Source organism: Pyxicephalus adspersus, chromosome 5 (genome assembly GCF_032062135.1).
Source record: "Pyxicephalus adspersus chromosome 5, UCB_Pads_2.0, whole genome shotgun sequence".
Classification (NCBI taxonomy): domain Eukaryota; kingdom Metazoa; phylum Chordata; class Amphibia; order Anura; family Pyxicephalidae; genus Pyxicephalus; species Pyxicephalus adspersus.
The window spans coordinates 131,563,893-131,576,534 of NC_092862.1; the positions used below are offsets into that span (position 1 = coordinate 131,563,893).

Below are 12,642 nucleotides of genomic sequence, written 5' to 3' on the forward strand. Positions count from 1 at the left end.
ATTCTTCCTACTGACTACCACACAAATATACTGTGAGCAAGGGTTCCCTGGACTACTTTGTTGCAGGGTCACTGGACTACTTTGTTGCAGGAAGAACACAAGGTCGGGCTAAGTTCAGGTACTGGGTAGGCAGGAGTCTCAGTAAGGAGCAAAAACGGCAGGCCAGGGTTGGGGGAGGGGGGGTTTGCAGACAGCAAGCAGGTAAACAAGGTCAAGATGGTCTAAGGTCAGGACAGCAGCAAGCAAGAATCAAAATCCAGATGGTCCAAGGTAAGAATGAGAGTTGAGGTCAGGCCAAGGTCAAGTATCCGGAAAGGCAATCAGGGAGAGTATTGTTAAATAAAGTCGCAGGTTACACCCAATGAGGCCTAAATAGAACCAGCAACCAATAGCAGGACAGGATCACAACAGGGAACTAATCTGCTCATTGGCTACAGAACAGACTCTCTCAGTGTGCTGGGGATGCTGATAATGGCAGAATAAGTATAACTAGTGCTGATGCTGCAAGATCCTAAACCAAGGCTTGGCAGGCAGAATGGTTACAACTATTTCCTAATTCACTATGGAAATAAAAAAGATAAACATTTTGGCAACACACAAAACATATTCAAGTTGAAGATTAGCTGCAAAAAGCAATAACATTTTCATTATAGGAGCCTTTTTCTATGCACCTTCCCCTTTCTCTATCTTTTACTCTTTGTACTCCTAATGGACATACCAATACTGTGCACACAGTAAGTAACTGAGGGTTTTTAGATACTTAAAATACAGATTCCACAGAACTGCTAGAAATCGCTAATCAATTGCAATTCAATTATTATTAATATACATTTTACATTCACTTTAAGGCAATTTTTAAAGTAGTGTCCATCTCTTTGAAGAAGTTTATATTCACATGTGAAACCCCTCAAATAGCTGACAGTTTCCCTGTAACTAGCTTAGCAAATAGTAAAACCACACTCGTCCTTTAAAAAAATGTGTATTTTTCATATTACAGCCCCTTTAGTTATAACATGCACCCCTCCCAATTTCGTTAAAAGCAAAAATCTAGCACATCCAATTATTTATGACACTCAATTCCCCAAATAATTATCAGACATCAAATTTCCTTATGTACATCACAACCAACACTCATGCAAGATGAATTCTTATTAGACTTTAGAATACTATACTAGTTTATTTCTCAAGCCATTCCAGTTCTTTCATTTCCTTTCTGCCTTCTACAAACCCTGTGAAGTTCAATGTACATGCAGTGGCCAGGATTACATAACATATGACATGGTGTATGGAGTGCAGGGGTTATTAGTATGTAACATACAACACAACATGTACAGTGCATTGGTCAGTAGCAGTAACCCAACATGCCAGGTCATTCAAGGTCATTAAAAATGCCCCTTAACTTTTTTTATTTTTATTTTACCTTTTTTTATTTGTGGTCAGTGACAGTAAAAAGGCCCAATCTTTTTATTATTATTAATAATATTATTAATAAACAGGATTTATATAGCGCCAACATATTACGCAGCGCTGTATTAATTAAATAGGGGTTGCAAATGACAGACGAATACAGACAGTGATACAGGAGGAGAGGACTCTGCCCCGAAGAGCTTACAATTTATTAGGTGGGGGAATTTACACACAATAGGAGGGGATATATGGAGTGGTGGTAAGTAGTAATGGTTTCAAAAGACAGAAGAAGATGGGTAGGCAAGTTTGATAAGATCGGTTTTGAGTGCTCTTTTAAATGAGCAGAAAGTAGGAGCAAGCTGAATAGGACAAGGAAGACCATTCCAGAGAGTTGGGCAGCTCTGGAGAAGTCTTGTATCAGTGCATAAGATGAGGTTATGAGTGAGGAAGTCATTAGTAGATCATTGGAGGAGGGAGAGAGTGGCTGGGGGAGTATTTTTATAACAGGTCAAAAATGTAAGTGGGACAAGAACTGTAGAGGGATTTGAAGGCAAAGCACAGGAGCTTGAATTTGATTCTAAGGTGAGATGGAAGCCAGTGTAGTGATCTGCCAAGAGATGCACCGGAAGAGGAGTGGTGGGAAGGATGAATGAGTCTGGCTGCATCATTCATAATAGATTGTAGAGGATAGAGTCGGGATAGTGGAATATCAGAGAGGAGGTTACAATAGTCCAGACGAGAGATGATCTTTGGTTGTCAGTTGAAGTGAAAACCACTTCCAACCAAAAATTAGTGCTTAGTGGACAATAATTTTACAGAAATATGTTTTCTGCCCCAACGTTCTGTATGTGGAGTACTCTGGGATTCTGTTTAAATTCTAGGATAGTCTCCCAGGATCTGTGACAGTTGAGGGAAAAATTGATGAATTTACCACATGCCTAAGGCAATATGATTAGCTGCAGGTCACATAAAACAATATAGATTGTGACTAGTCGTTTTACGCTTAATAGGTCACTGCTGGCTGAATAGGGGTTGATCTGGAGAAAGGACTGTAGAAGTAGGATGTGTTGCAGCTGTTAAGAGGACCTACAGGCCTTGTTTCTCAGGCACATTAGACTAAATCCTCTTTTTGTTACCTGGCAAACTGAACATCTATGGAACATTGCTTTTTATGCATTTGCAAAAATATTCAAAAAACATATTGGAAGAAGGATATAAGAAATGCCATAAGCATTGTTATGTGTCTAGGGTACAATGATTAAACACAGCCTAGAGTAGGGATTATGGGCGCCAGTTGATTTAAAATAAATGGATCAGGGCTCCTACCCAGGGATGGATTAAAATCAACTTGTTGCCAGGCTAAAGAAACTGAAGTATTTACATAATTCTTAACAAAGAGGAAAAAAAGTTTAAAACAAGCCTGTACAGATTCCTGTAACTACAGTGGCTGTGGAACAATTCATCCTCACTGTTGTTTTCATCAGTTTTTCTATTCTGTTCTCCCTGATATCACTCAATAGTCACTATTTTTTTCTAATCTAAACACAGGGCAGGTAAGAGAAATATGTTAAGATGAGAGAGGATCTTCAATGCTTCTTCAGTAATCTTTGAGCATGAACTGCTCCACAATGTCTGTAGCTACAGAGGTTAGTAAGGACTTAAAATGCATTTAATGCTTAGGAATATGTACTTCAATGTGCACCTTAATTCACTTTAAGGATTGCTTTAGTTACTAGACAGGAGAGAGCTCTACATCTTCATGTTCCCTATTCTCTGCAGCACTGCTGCAGAATGTTTGTTTTTAGGAAACTGGCTGGTAGGACAGTGGTCTGGTATTGCCACGCGCAGGCTGCTAACATATTGTGCCTCATTACTGCTCCTGGATATTGATGAAGTTTAAATTAACCCCAACCATAGATTTGCAGGCATCCTGTTGGTTCAAAAGTTACCTTGTTGGAAAAGATCAATGGGAAATCATCAAGCCACAACACAAGTTAAACTTTTGTGTTGCACATTATCTGCATTTATCAACCTGCATATATATCTCAACTCCTTCTGAAGAAGCAGCATTGCCACCACACAGTCCTTCTATTTGGGCCATAGAAGTGTAAAGCTTGTTTAGTATATCTCTGTAAAGAAAGGGTGCTGAGAAATAGTTGGTATTGCTTGGAAAACATGTTTCTTTATATTTTTGTTCTGGACCACAATAAGTTGATTTTCTCGGTGCATTTGCCTGGGCTTTAAACAATTTTGTAAATAAAGTGACGCTGTTTTAGGAGATTCTGTTGATACTTTAGTACCTTTTTTTGGGTGGCTAAAAAGATCCAAAAGTTTTGCTTTTTTTTTTTTTGTTCTAATCTCTGCCAACTGTTAGCCCCGCACCTTTCATGTTCCAGAACCTGTAGAACCTTTTTTTTCTAACACAAGTACAGTGGGAGTAATATGTCATGGGATGCTTCTTCTGTGATACCATTATAACGAGAAACCTATTTATGGGCCATCAATTAGGACTAATTCACATTATTATAATTTGCACCAAGGGCAGCATTGTTTTCTATATGCTGAAAGATTTCAGGTTTCATGGCTTTCCATGCTTTCTTGCACCTCCTCTTCTTCATGTGTTCAAAACTTATTCCTTGTGACATTTCACTTTATTACATAGAAAATAATTTCAGGATATATGTGTTTTGATTTCCTTTTATGTGTGGATTACTGGGGTTGATACCGACAACTGGTGTAAAAATGTCAATTGCCCTATTACAAATAAATTTACAGAGAAAAATGTTGACATGTTTAATACTTATGCTCCCCCCAATGCATCTGACATCTTCATGCAAGAACACATTATCCTTAAGAAGGAAAAATAATACAATAAAAACCTAAAAATGGCTTGTAAAAACAAAAAAATAGATTTTCATTAAAACGTTATAGTGATTATGATATAGTGACATTTACTTTGGTGCGAATCTCAAAGAAATTTATAGATTACGTCTTCTTCATTGGGCATAGTTAGGGTGAAATTCAGCATTTTGACCATATTCCTCTGCTGTACAGCTCATTTAAGGTTACAGAATACTAATCACTCCCAACAGGCCATTTAGAATATTTTGCCCTAAAACCCCTATGCACGGTAAAGCACACTCCAGTACCCCCAGATCCTACCCCAGGTTCTATCTTGCCCCCAAAAAAATACCCAATGGGCCCTTCTGCCACATTCTAGGTGCTCTCCTGAATAATACTTCTCACCCCCATATGCTTCCATGCAACCCCAGACCATGTCCAAAGTCCACCCGACATCACATACCCAGACGCTATCCTGCACCCAACATCACATCCCATATTCACTCTCTGCAACATTAGATACCACCCAGGCACTCTATTGCACCTCCATTATGTAGCCGCCCTCCTGCATTATTACTAAAATAGCGCCAGCATATTTTGCAGTCCATAGTCATGTCATTAGCTGTCCCTCAAAGGAGCTCACAATCTAATGTCCCTACCATATTCATGTCATAAATACAGTCAAGGTTCAATTTTGTGGGGAAGCCAATTAACCTAACTGCATATCTTTGGAATGTGGGGAGAACCTGCAAACTCCATGCAGATAGTGTCCTGGCTGAGATTCAAACCTGGGACCCAGCGCTGCAAAGACCTACTAACCTCTGAGCCACCATATTGAGTCCACAGATCCCACCCATGGCATTATCTTGCAACCCCTTATCGCACCCCCAATGCACGCTCTTGCACCCCTTATACACTCTCCTGCACACCCAGATCACACCCCCCATATGCTCACCTGCAACCCCAAAACTCACCATTGTCTGGCCCTCCTTTACACTCACCTGCAGCCCCCAAATCCCAACTCCCATGCATGCTCTTGCACCCCGTATACACTTTCTTGCACCCCAGGATCACATTCCCATGCCCTCTCCTGCACCCTGATATCACACTTCCAGATCCCACCCTTAGGTACCCTTCCAAGTACAATCTTGGACAAAAATAAATCTTTTCACCAAAGAATTAGTACAAACCAAAAAAAAGAACACATTGCAATACCATACTGACTGGCCAGGCAGTCTGGTTTGGAGAGCTACAATGTATAATCATAGTGCGCTATAATCGAAGAGTGATCAGCCTAGCGCTCCATCACAACTGCAGGGAGTACAGTCACCAGACGTCGCACCAAGGGATCTCTGTACGTGTAACGTCACTTCGCAAGCACCGCCCCTTCCTGACGCCACGCCCCCTAAACATCTCCATTCTAGCATCTACCGAGCTTAGCAAGGCCTGGCAGCCACGTCTGCTATAGAGAGGAGGGGGAGACCCAGCAGCAGCCCCGGAGCCTCCCTCCTGAGATCACTGCAGCAGGATGTGCGGTACCGGTGCTCACCTCCTCCTGTCCCTGCTGCTCCTGTGCAGCTCACAGCTGTCACCCACACTGGCCTGGGACAGTGGCGATCTGGAGCTTTTTGACTTGGTGGAGGAGATCCAGCAAAACTTCTACCAGTTCTTAGGGGTTGAGCAGGTAAATGTTGCAGCTGTGGACAGATGTGGGGGGTCAGGGGAGTGCTAAGATCATCCAATGGATACATTGTTACTGTTTGGTTGTTATAATGGTTTCTGACACTTCTGATGATGGGTAAAAGTTGCTTCAGAAGATGAAAACTCTTGCACTTTATTTTACATTCCATTCCATTATATTTATTTACAGGCCCATTCATTCATTCACACAAGCAATGGCTTGCTTATCCGGTTATCTTGCTTCCTAGAGAAGAGTTTGGATTGCACCTGGCGCTCCAACCTTGTACAGATGCTGGATGTTAGTGGCCATGTGACATGACTGTGGTCTTTGTAAAAAGCTATGTAATATGTCTGTGCTATATAAACACAAGTAAATAATAATAAATGATCATGTAATGAAAATATAGCATCAGTTTCAACGCTCTTGTGGTGTTGTGTAGCGATCTGCTATGACAAGCTGCTAGCCATCTTGGGGAGGATGGAGTGGGCACCTCTCACTTGTTCTTTCTTCTCAGTAGTACAGCCCTCATTCCTTCCTACTGTCACTGGAAATGATCCCCTGCAGCCATGATTACAGTACTGGGCTTTAGTGAGATACATTTATTGAGGCTTCATGGGTGCTACAATGTATGATCAAAGTGCGCTAAAAGCACCTGAAAATAGTTACCATTATAGTCTGAAGCTCTTCACATTATAATATATAAAAAATGCATTTAAAACACCCAAAGGACTCTATTTATAAAACTGGGGATTAGATATTTCCTTATGGGAATCTTCCAGGGCCATGTGTTTCAATGGCGGTAATTGATTCCCGCCAGGGAATGTTTGTGGGAATGCTTGATTCCCTGTTTTATACATAGAGTCCAAAATACATCTTTGTGTTGAATTACATTGAATAAGCAACTTGTTATGTTTTCTAATGCAAAGGGGTAAAAGGGCCCCTCCAGTGTTAAAGTGGAACTAAATCTGCATGCGTCTTATCTATCCGTGTTCCCGGGCACCGCCATCTTCCTTCTCTTCTTCATATGACGTGATCTTTGGCCATCTAGATTGGCTGTGCTGGGTTAATGTAACTCCCAGGCGGGAATTCATTCATCCTGGCACATGTACGGGAAGATGAGATTGATGGTTTTCTCCAGAAACCATAGCTGACATTGCACATGCGCAGCTTAGATTTGATGCCAGAAACCCAGACACATCACGGAGGTGAGATGCATTCATGCAGAAGGGACATCACCTGTCTGTTTCTACAATAATTACCTGAATATGGAAACTTAAAAGTAGAACTTAAGTTCTCCTTTAAAGCATCTGGTTATCCAGTGATCATTTAATAGCAAGAGGAATTTGACTTAGAAAGGACCTGTCATGAAAGACATGAGAACTGCTGCTGCTTACCTTATCTTAAGGCTCAGTAACTGTCTTCCTTATCCCCTCTTTTATTATATAGTGCTGCATTAAATGTTGGTGCCTTTATAATACAGTATGATAATAATAATTTCTTTACTAACCAGTACTTATTGACCTGCAAGAAGCATGTGCATACCATACATGGGAACAATTGATATCTATATTGGAGGAAACATTGGGCTTTTAGACAACAAAGGTGACCTTTAACTGTATAATTAGTAGCTACACATTTGCTTGTTATCTGTAAAACCTTTGGGCTGCAGAGATGGAAATCCGGCTTTGCTAATTAAAGTATACTTATAGTTTAAACTTTAGAATTAGATGCATTTTAGGAATGGTGGTCCTAGAGCTTACACCTTTAAAGCCGCATCACTGGCCTATCTGTGATCCATTGCGCCACCATCTTCCTTTCTTCTTGTTTCTAGAGATCTTAGCTATCTTGATTGGTCGCATCAGGATGAATTCATTCATCCCCGACACAAGCAAGGGAAGCCGGGGTTGCCAGGTGCCCTGGCAATCAAAGCTAAAGCTGCATGTGCGCAACTCGGCTCTTTCACTGCATAATCAGGCAGGTAAGTCACCTGTCCCTTTCTGCAATAACCACCTGCCTGATCCTTCATTTTGTAAAGTGAGATTTTATTTCCTCTTTATTAGTCAACTGTTCACATTGCTGTCCTCTTTCTGTTTATTGGTCACGTGTGTTGAGCTATTTGGCTGTTTCAGGAGAACTGAGCTCATTACATAATTGTACAGGTATGTAGGGCCCTAGTGTGCCAATCATTGGAATGGAATGGTGCCCAGTCATTGGAATCATGATTTTGTTATGGTCTAAGTCAGCTTTTCTAAACCTATTTAACCCAATGGAATCAATAACATATAACTTTCCATGTCTCAGGAGCATTCAATAAACCACTTAATCAGAAGTCAATAGACACCTTGCCATCTGCTTGGTCACTCACAGTGCAGTTCTGGTACTTAATGAACCAGCATCTGTACATTTGACAGCTGGCGGCAGTGAGCAATACAGTGTTCTCCCCAGCCCCTTTTAGCTGGGTACACCACCCGTCATTTTTCAGTATCCACCCAGCTGTTTCTTGAGTGGTTACTGAAAAGTTGGGTCACAATACTGAGGCTGCCTACCGCCTACGGCTTCTTATAACCCAGTTTAAAAAAGATTCTGGGGTGAATAATGCAGTACCTTTTCCTTCTATAGGACTGCCATGGGAAGACTTTTAGCCAGATAACTTGAAATGTGTAGCGTCTCCCCAAAAGCAGTGGTTCCCAATGCATGTGGATTTTGAAAATGCACTGCAACCTCATGGCCAGTGTGTACATGGCCTTACTTACGGTTTCCATACTTCCACTGTTACATAGAGCTAAAATGATAGTTGATGTCACATTTCTGGCATTGTAAAGTAGCATTGGACTAGGAATTATACAGGCTTGAGGAAAGGCAAATAGGAAGTGAACTGACCACCACTCAAGCAACATCTAGGGGGAATGTGGTTAAGAAATGCTGGTCTACATTTTGGTACTTACTTTGCAAGGTTTTGGTTTGTTTACACTAAAATTTGACTTTTCAAGATGCTGCATATAGTATATTTTAATTGCTTGAGGTAAATGTGTCAAGCACCCTACATAGGCATACTGAGTCCCCATTGAGCAGTACCTTCAGCTACTAGTTATAAATATCCACAGAAATATTTACAGATGTTTCCCGAAAGTATAGCTCACTCCATCTTTTTAATGTGAAGGGGGCCTTGCTGTAGTGACCACAAATAAGCTTGTGTTAGGAGAACAGACTGCAAAACTGCTCCTGAACTGACTGGCTGTTGCAAGGCATACCACAAACTAATACAGAGGTAATACTTTATATTCTGTCATAGGGCAACCAGTCAGATGCTCGATATAACCCTTAGAGTGGTCATAGTCAGTCAAATGTTGGCATTGGAAGCAAGTATATGGAACAATGCTTATAACTGGACAATTCCTGGGTCATGAAGTGTATATTAGAAGCTGCTTCTAAGGTTTTGCAGTGCTTATAAGTACTTTTCATCTGAGATTTCCCTGTCTCTCTGTGACCAGTTTCCACTAATTTCTAGTACAGCAGGAAAGGAGGCTTTTGCAACATTTATGCATTTCATCTTGCTCATGACTCTTCTTGGTGCTTTATCAAGTGGTATATTTTTACGTATTAGCTGGCTATACATGCAATAGACAGTTTTTACTTTTTTTTCACAACCTTTTTTACCAGTCACAATTACCAGGAACCCTGAGGGCCGAAAGCCTCTGTAAATTATCAGTCAACTAATATCCTTCCAGGCCTTCGTGTTCAAAAGTTGTTGGGAAATCTAAAGGTTGTGCAATTACACTGTAATGTGTATGTGTTCAGCTGTCAGGCAAACAACACACAGACCCAAAAGTAAAGACTCAAAATAACCAAAAAATACAATAAACTGTACGAATACAAAAGCCTTGCATTGTGAAGACATTTGGATCCCCATTATTTCCTGGTGAAGCGTTAAGCGTTTTTATTTGGATTCTTTTGTATCATTAGACCTCTACCCCTTTATTTATCCAGATAATAAAGTAAGTAGGGCAGATTAGAGGAAAGCCTGATGATATCAAGATCCAAAAAAATCGGATGCATGAAGAAGAACGTCTAAAAAGAATGCCCTGAGCAAATTTTATAATTGGTTTACAGGTGTTTTGTACCGTGTAATATGTTAAATCTATAGCTCAGTTGTTGGACACACATAGGCTTTTTTACTATTGGACTTTATGTGTGTGTGTTATAGGGAATTATTTGTGCATGCATAATTTGTCAGCTTGTATATTGTCCCAACAGTAGATTAATATTCAGTGTTGAAAAATATATATTTTTTTAAACTCGGTGGGATAAAATTGTAAGTGGGTGGCAGCCCCTCTATTGTGACCCAACTCATCAGTAACCACCCAAAACAGCCGAGTGATTACTTAAAAGTGCCAGGTGGTGCGCCCAGCTAAAGGGGGCTGGGGGGAACCCTGAAATTCTTTGTAGCTGTTAAGGAAAAAAAATGCAGTTAAAGTGTTTGTTCCTGGAGTTTACCCAATTACACCAGCAAGGGGGTGAGGGTTTTGTAAATTCTGTTGACTATTGCCATGGTTGCAAGAAACTGTACTAGTTTTGTAAGTTCTTGTTTAGATGCTGATTGTAAATGTATTTTTTTCATAGCTCTAATTGATAAAGGTACCGCTGTTGGTTAAAAGTTCCATGAAGTTTTAATGAAACTGATTTGTTTTCCTGTAAGGTAGGTATGCACTGTATTATGATTTTTTTTGCAGTTGGAAATTGATAAGGAAAAGACGGTCATTGGCTGTGAAAATATTTTGTTGTTCTACAAATTTATTTTGAAGAAAATTTAAGAGGCACACGTTTCTGGTGTTTGGAACTTAACAGATTAGCTCACAGTGAGGATTTTATACAGTAACTGACACCATGCTGCCTAATAATATGTTGGGACAAACATCTGTCCTAATTGCATTTAAAAAAAACAATGTACCTGTTCTGTCTTACATACAAATTCAACTTAAGAACAAACTCACAGTCCCAATATCGTATGTAACCCGGGGACTACCTCTATAGAGACCTCTTGCCAACTATTGACTTTAAGATCGTTACAAAGGACAAGAGGGCATTCCTTGTGTCTGGAGGAAAAGAAGTTTAAGCTCTTCACTGTAAGGTCTGTGAAAATGTAAAATCGGCACCCTCAGGAAGTAGTTTCAGCAACTACTATAGATTGCTTTAGCGCTGGATCCTTTTCTAGGCACACAATATAACTGGGTAATAAAGCTTTAAAGTAAAGATAACAGAGACTGTTAATCCAGAGAATATTTGATTGCCTCATGGAATCAGGAAGGATTTTTATTTTAAGGTTTTCTAGCTATACATGACTTTTTGTGGGGATTTCACTTCAGTGTGTTACCTGTACAGGTAATTCTGTCAGCAGAATAGAAAGACATGGAGTAATAATACCCTGATAGAATATTTTATTTTGCTGTAGTATGTGACCCCATTGGGGAGATAATAGAATTCCTTTCTGCCCTGGCAGGAAGTGAAGCAAAATCTTCCATATTTACCAATAAGTATAAAGACTGCAAATATAAACATGTCAGAGTTTCAATTCTTTCACCACTCCATAAAAAATATTGTTTGGAATTAGATTGGATGGGTAACCTGTTTATATAGTCCTCTTCTACCACAACCCCTAGAAGAAGGAGAATGTCCATTTTAGGTCATTAAAAAGAAAACATGGGGTAAGATGCATAAGTTGCACCGCCACCCCTATTCTTTACCTGTAGGGCTGCCACAGGGAGATGCTACTGCTTCCTGGTGTGAGAAAGCTTTTAACCCACTGCAACCTCATCGCACTTGTGAACCTGGCCTTACAATGACTTTACTCTTTTGCAGCGGAGTACATTCCTGTTCCTCTCTTTGGCTCATTATAGCTCTGCAGGGAAGTAGTAGTGATTTAAAGGGGTCAGCAGGTTGGACCACAAAGCATTATCAGATGCAGAAGTTTGGAGTCATTGCTAGCCAGACTTGGTACTATTATATCTTTTTTTTCTTGGCTTTTTTTTTGAGGGGTAAGGTGCTTTTTTTTTTTTTTTTTTTTTTTTTAAAAGTTCTTTTATCGTAAAACTAAATTCTGATGCTCAAACCCAGCTGACTTCCTATCCAGTATCCTCTGTGATTGTCACTTTAAACCTATTTTAGCCTTACATAGCAGCTAACATAAGACACCTGGCTGGACTACAAACTGCAATATATATTATCTGTTCCGTACAGGTGTGGGTCTTTCATATATCTTCTATTTTCGCTTCATGATCCTTTAAAAGTGCCTCTTTTCTGAATACTGGCATTTTAAATCCCATTCCATATCTCTTCAAAATGACTCATTTAATTCTTCCTCTATAGTGTTTTTTCTTCTCTGTGATCTATCATTTTCTGATTTCCACATACTCTCTTATCTAAAGCTTTTCAATCCTTTCAACTGTCCAGATTTCCGCTCCATTCCAGCAATTTCTCTCCAGCTTTCTTTCACCTATCTGACAGGGCACGGGAGGGTCAGACAGAAGCACATGTGTCGGTTTGGCTGCTGCTTTCTATCACTATGAAGTACATCATGTCAGACAACTAACTATACATGGATTGTTTAAAGAATACCTTTCACTAAAGATTATTTTTAAATTTACAATGCATAAAAATAGATTTAAAAAAGAAAAATACAACCTTGAAAATCAAAGCGAGAATCTGGGGGAGATCTG

At 40.0% G+C, this 12,642-nt stretch overlaps 1 protein-coding gene across 1 annotated transcript in view; it reads left to right on the forward strand.

Moving 5' to 3' along the window:
* Positions 1-5,642: 5,642 nt before the first annotated feature.
* The window catches only part of DNAJC1 (DnaJ heat shock protein family (Hsp40) member C1), an 83,396-nt gene continuing 76,396 nt past the window's right edge, over positions 5,643-12,642 (forward strand). The window contains exon 1 of the mRNA XM_072412738.1: positions 5,643-5,932. Coding sequence (XP_072268839.1) covers positions 5,777-5,932 — 156 coding nt within the window. The 5' untranslated portion in view covers positions 5,643-5,776. The remainder of the gene's footprint in view (positions 5,933-12,642) is intronic.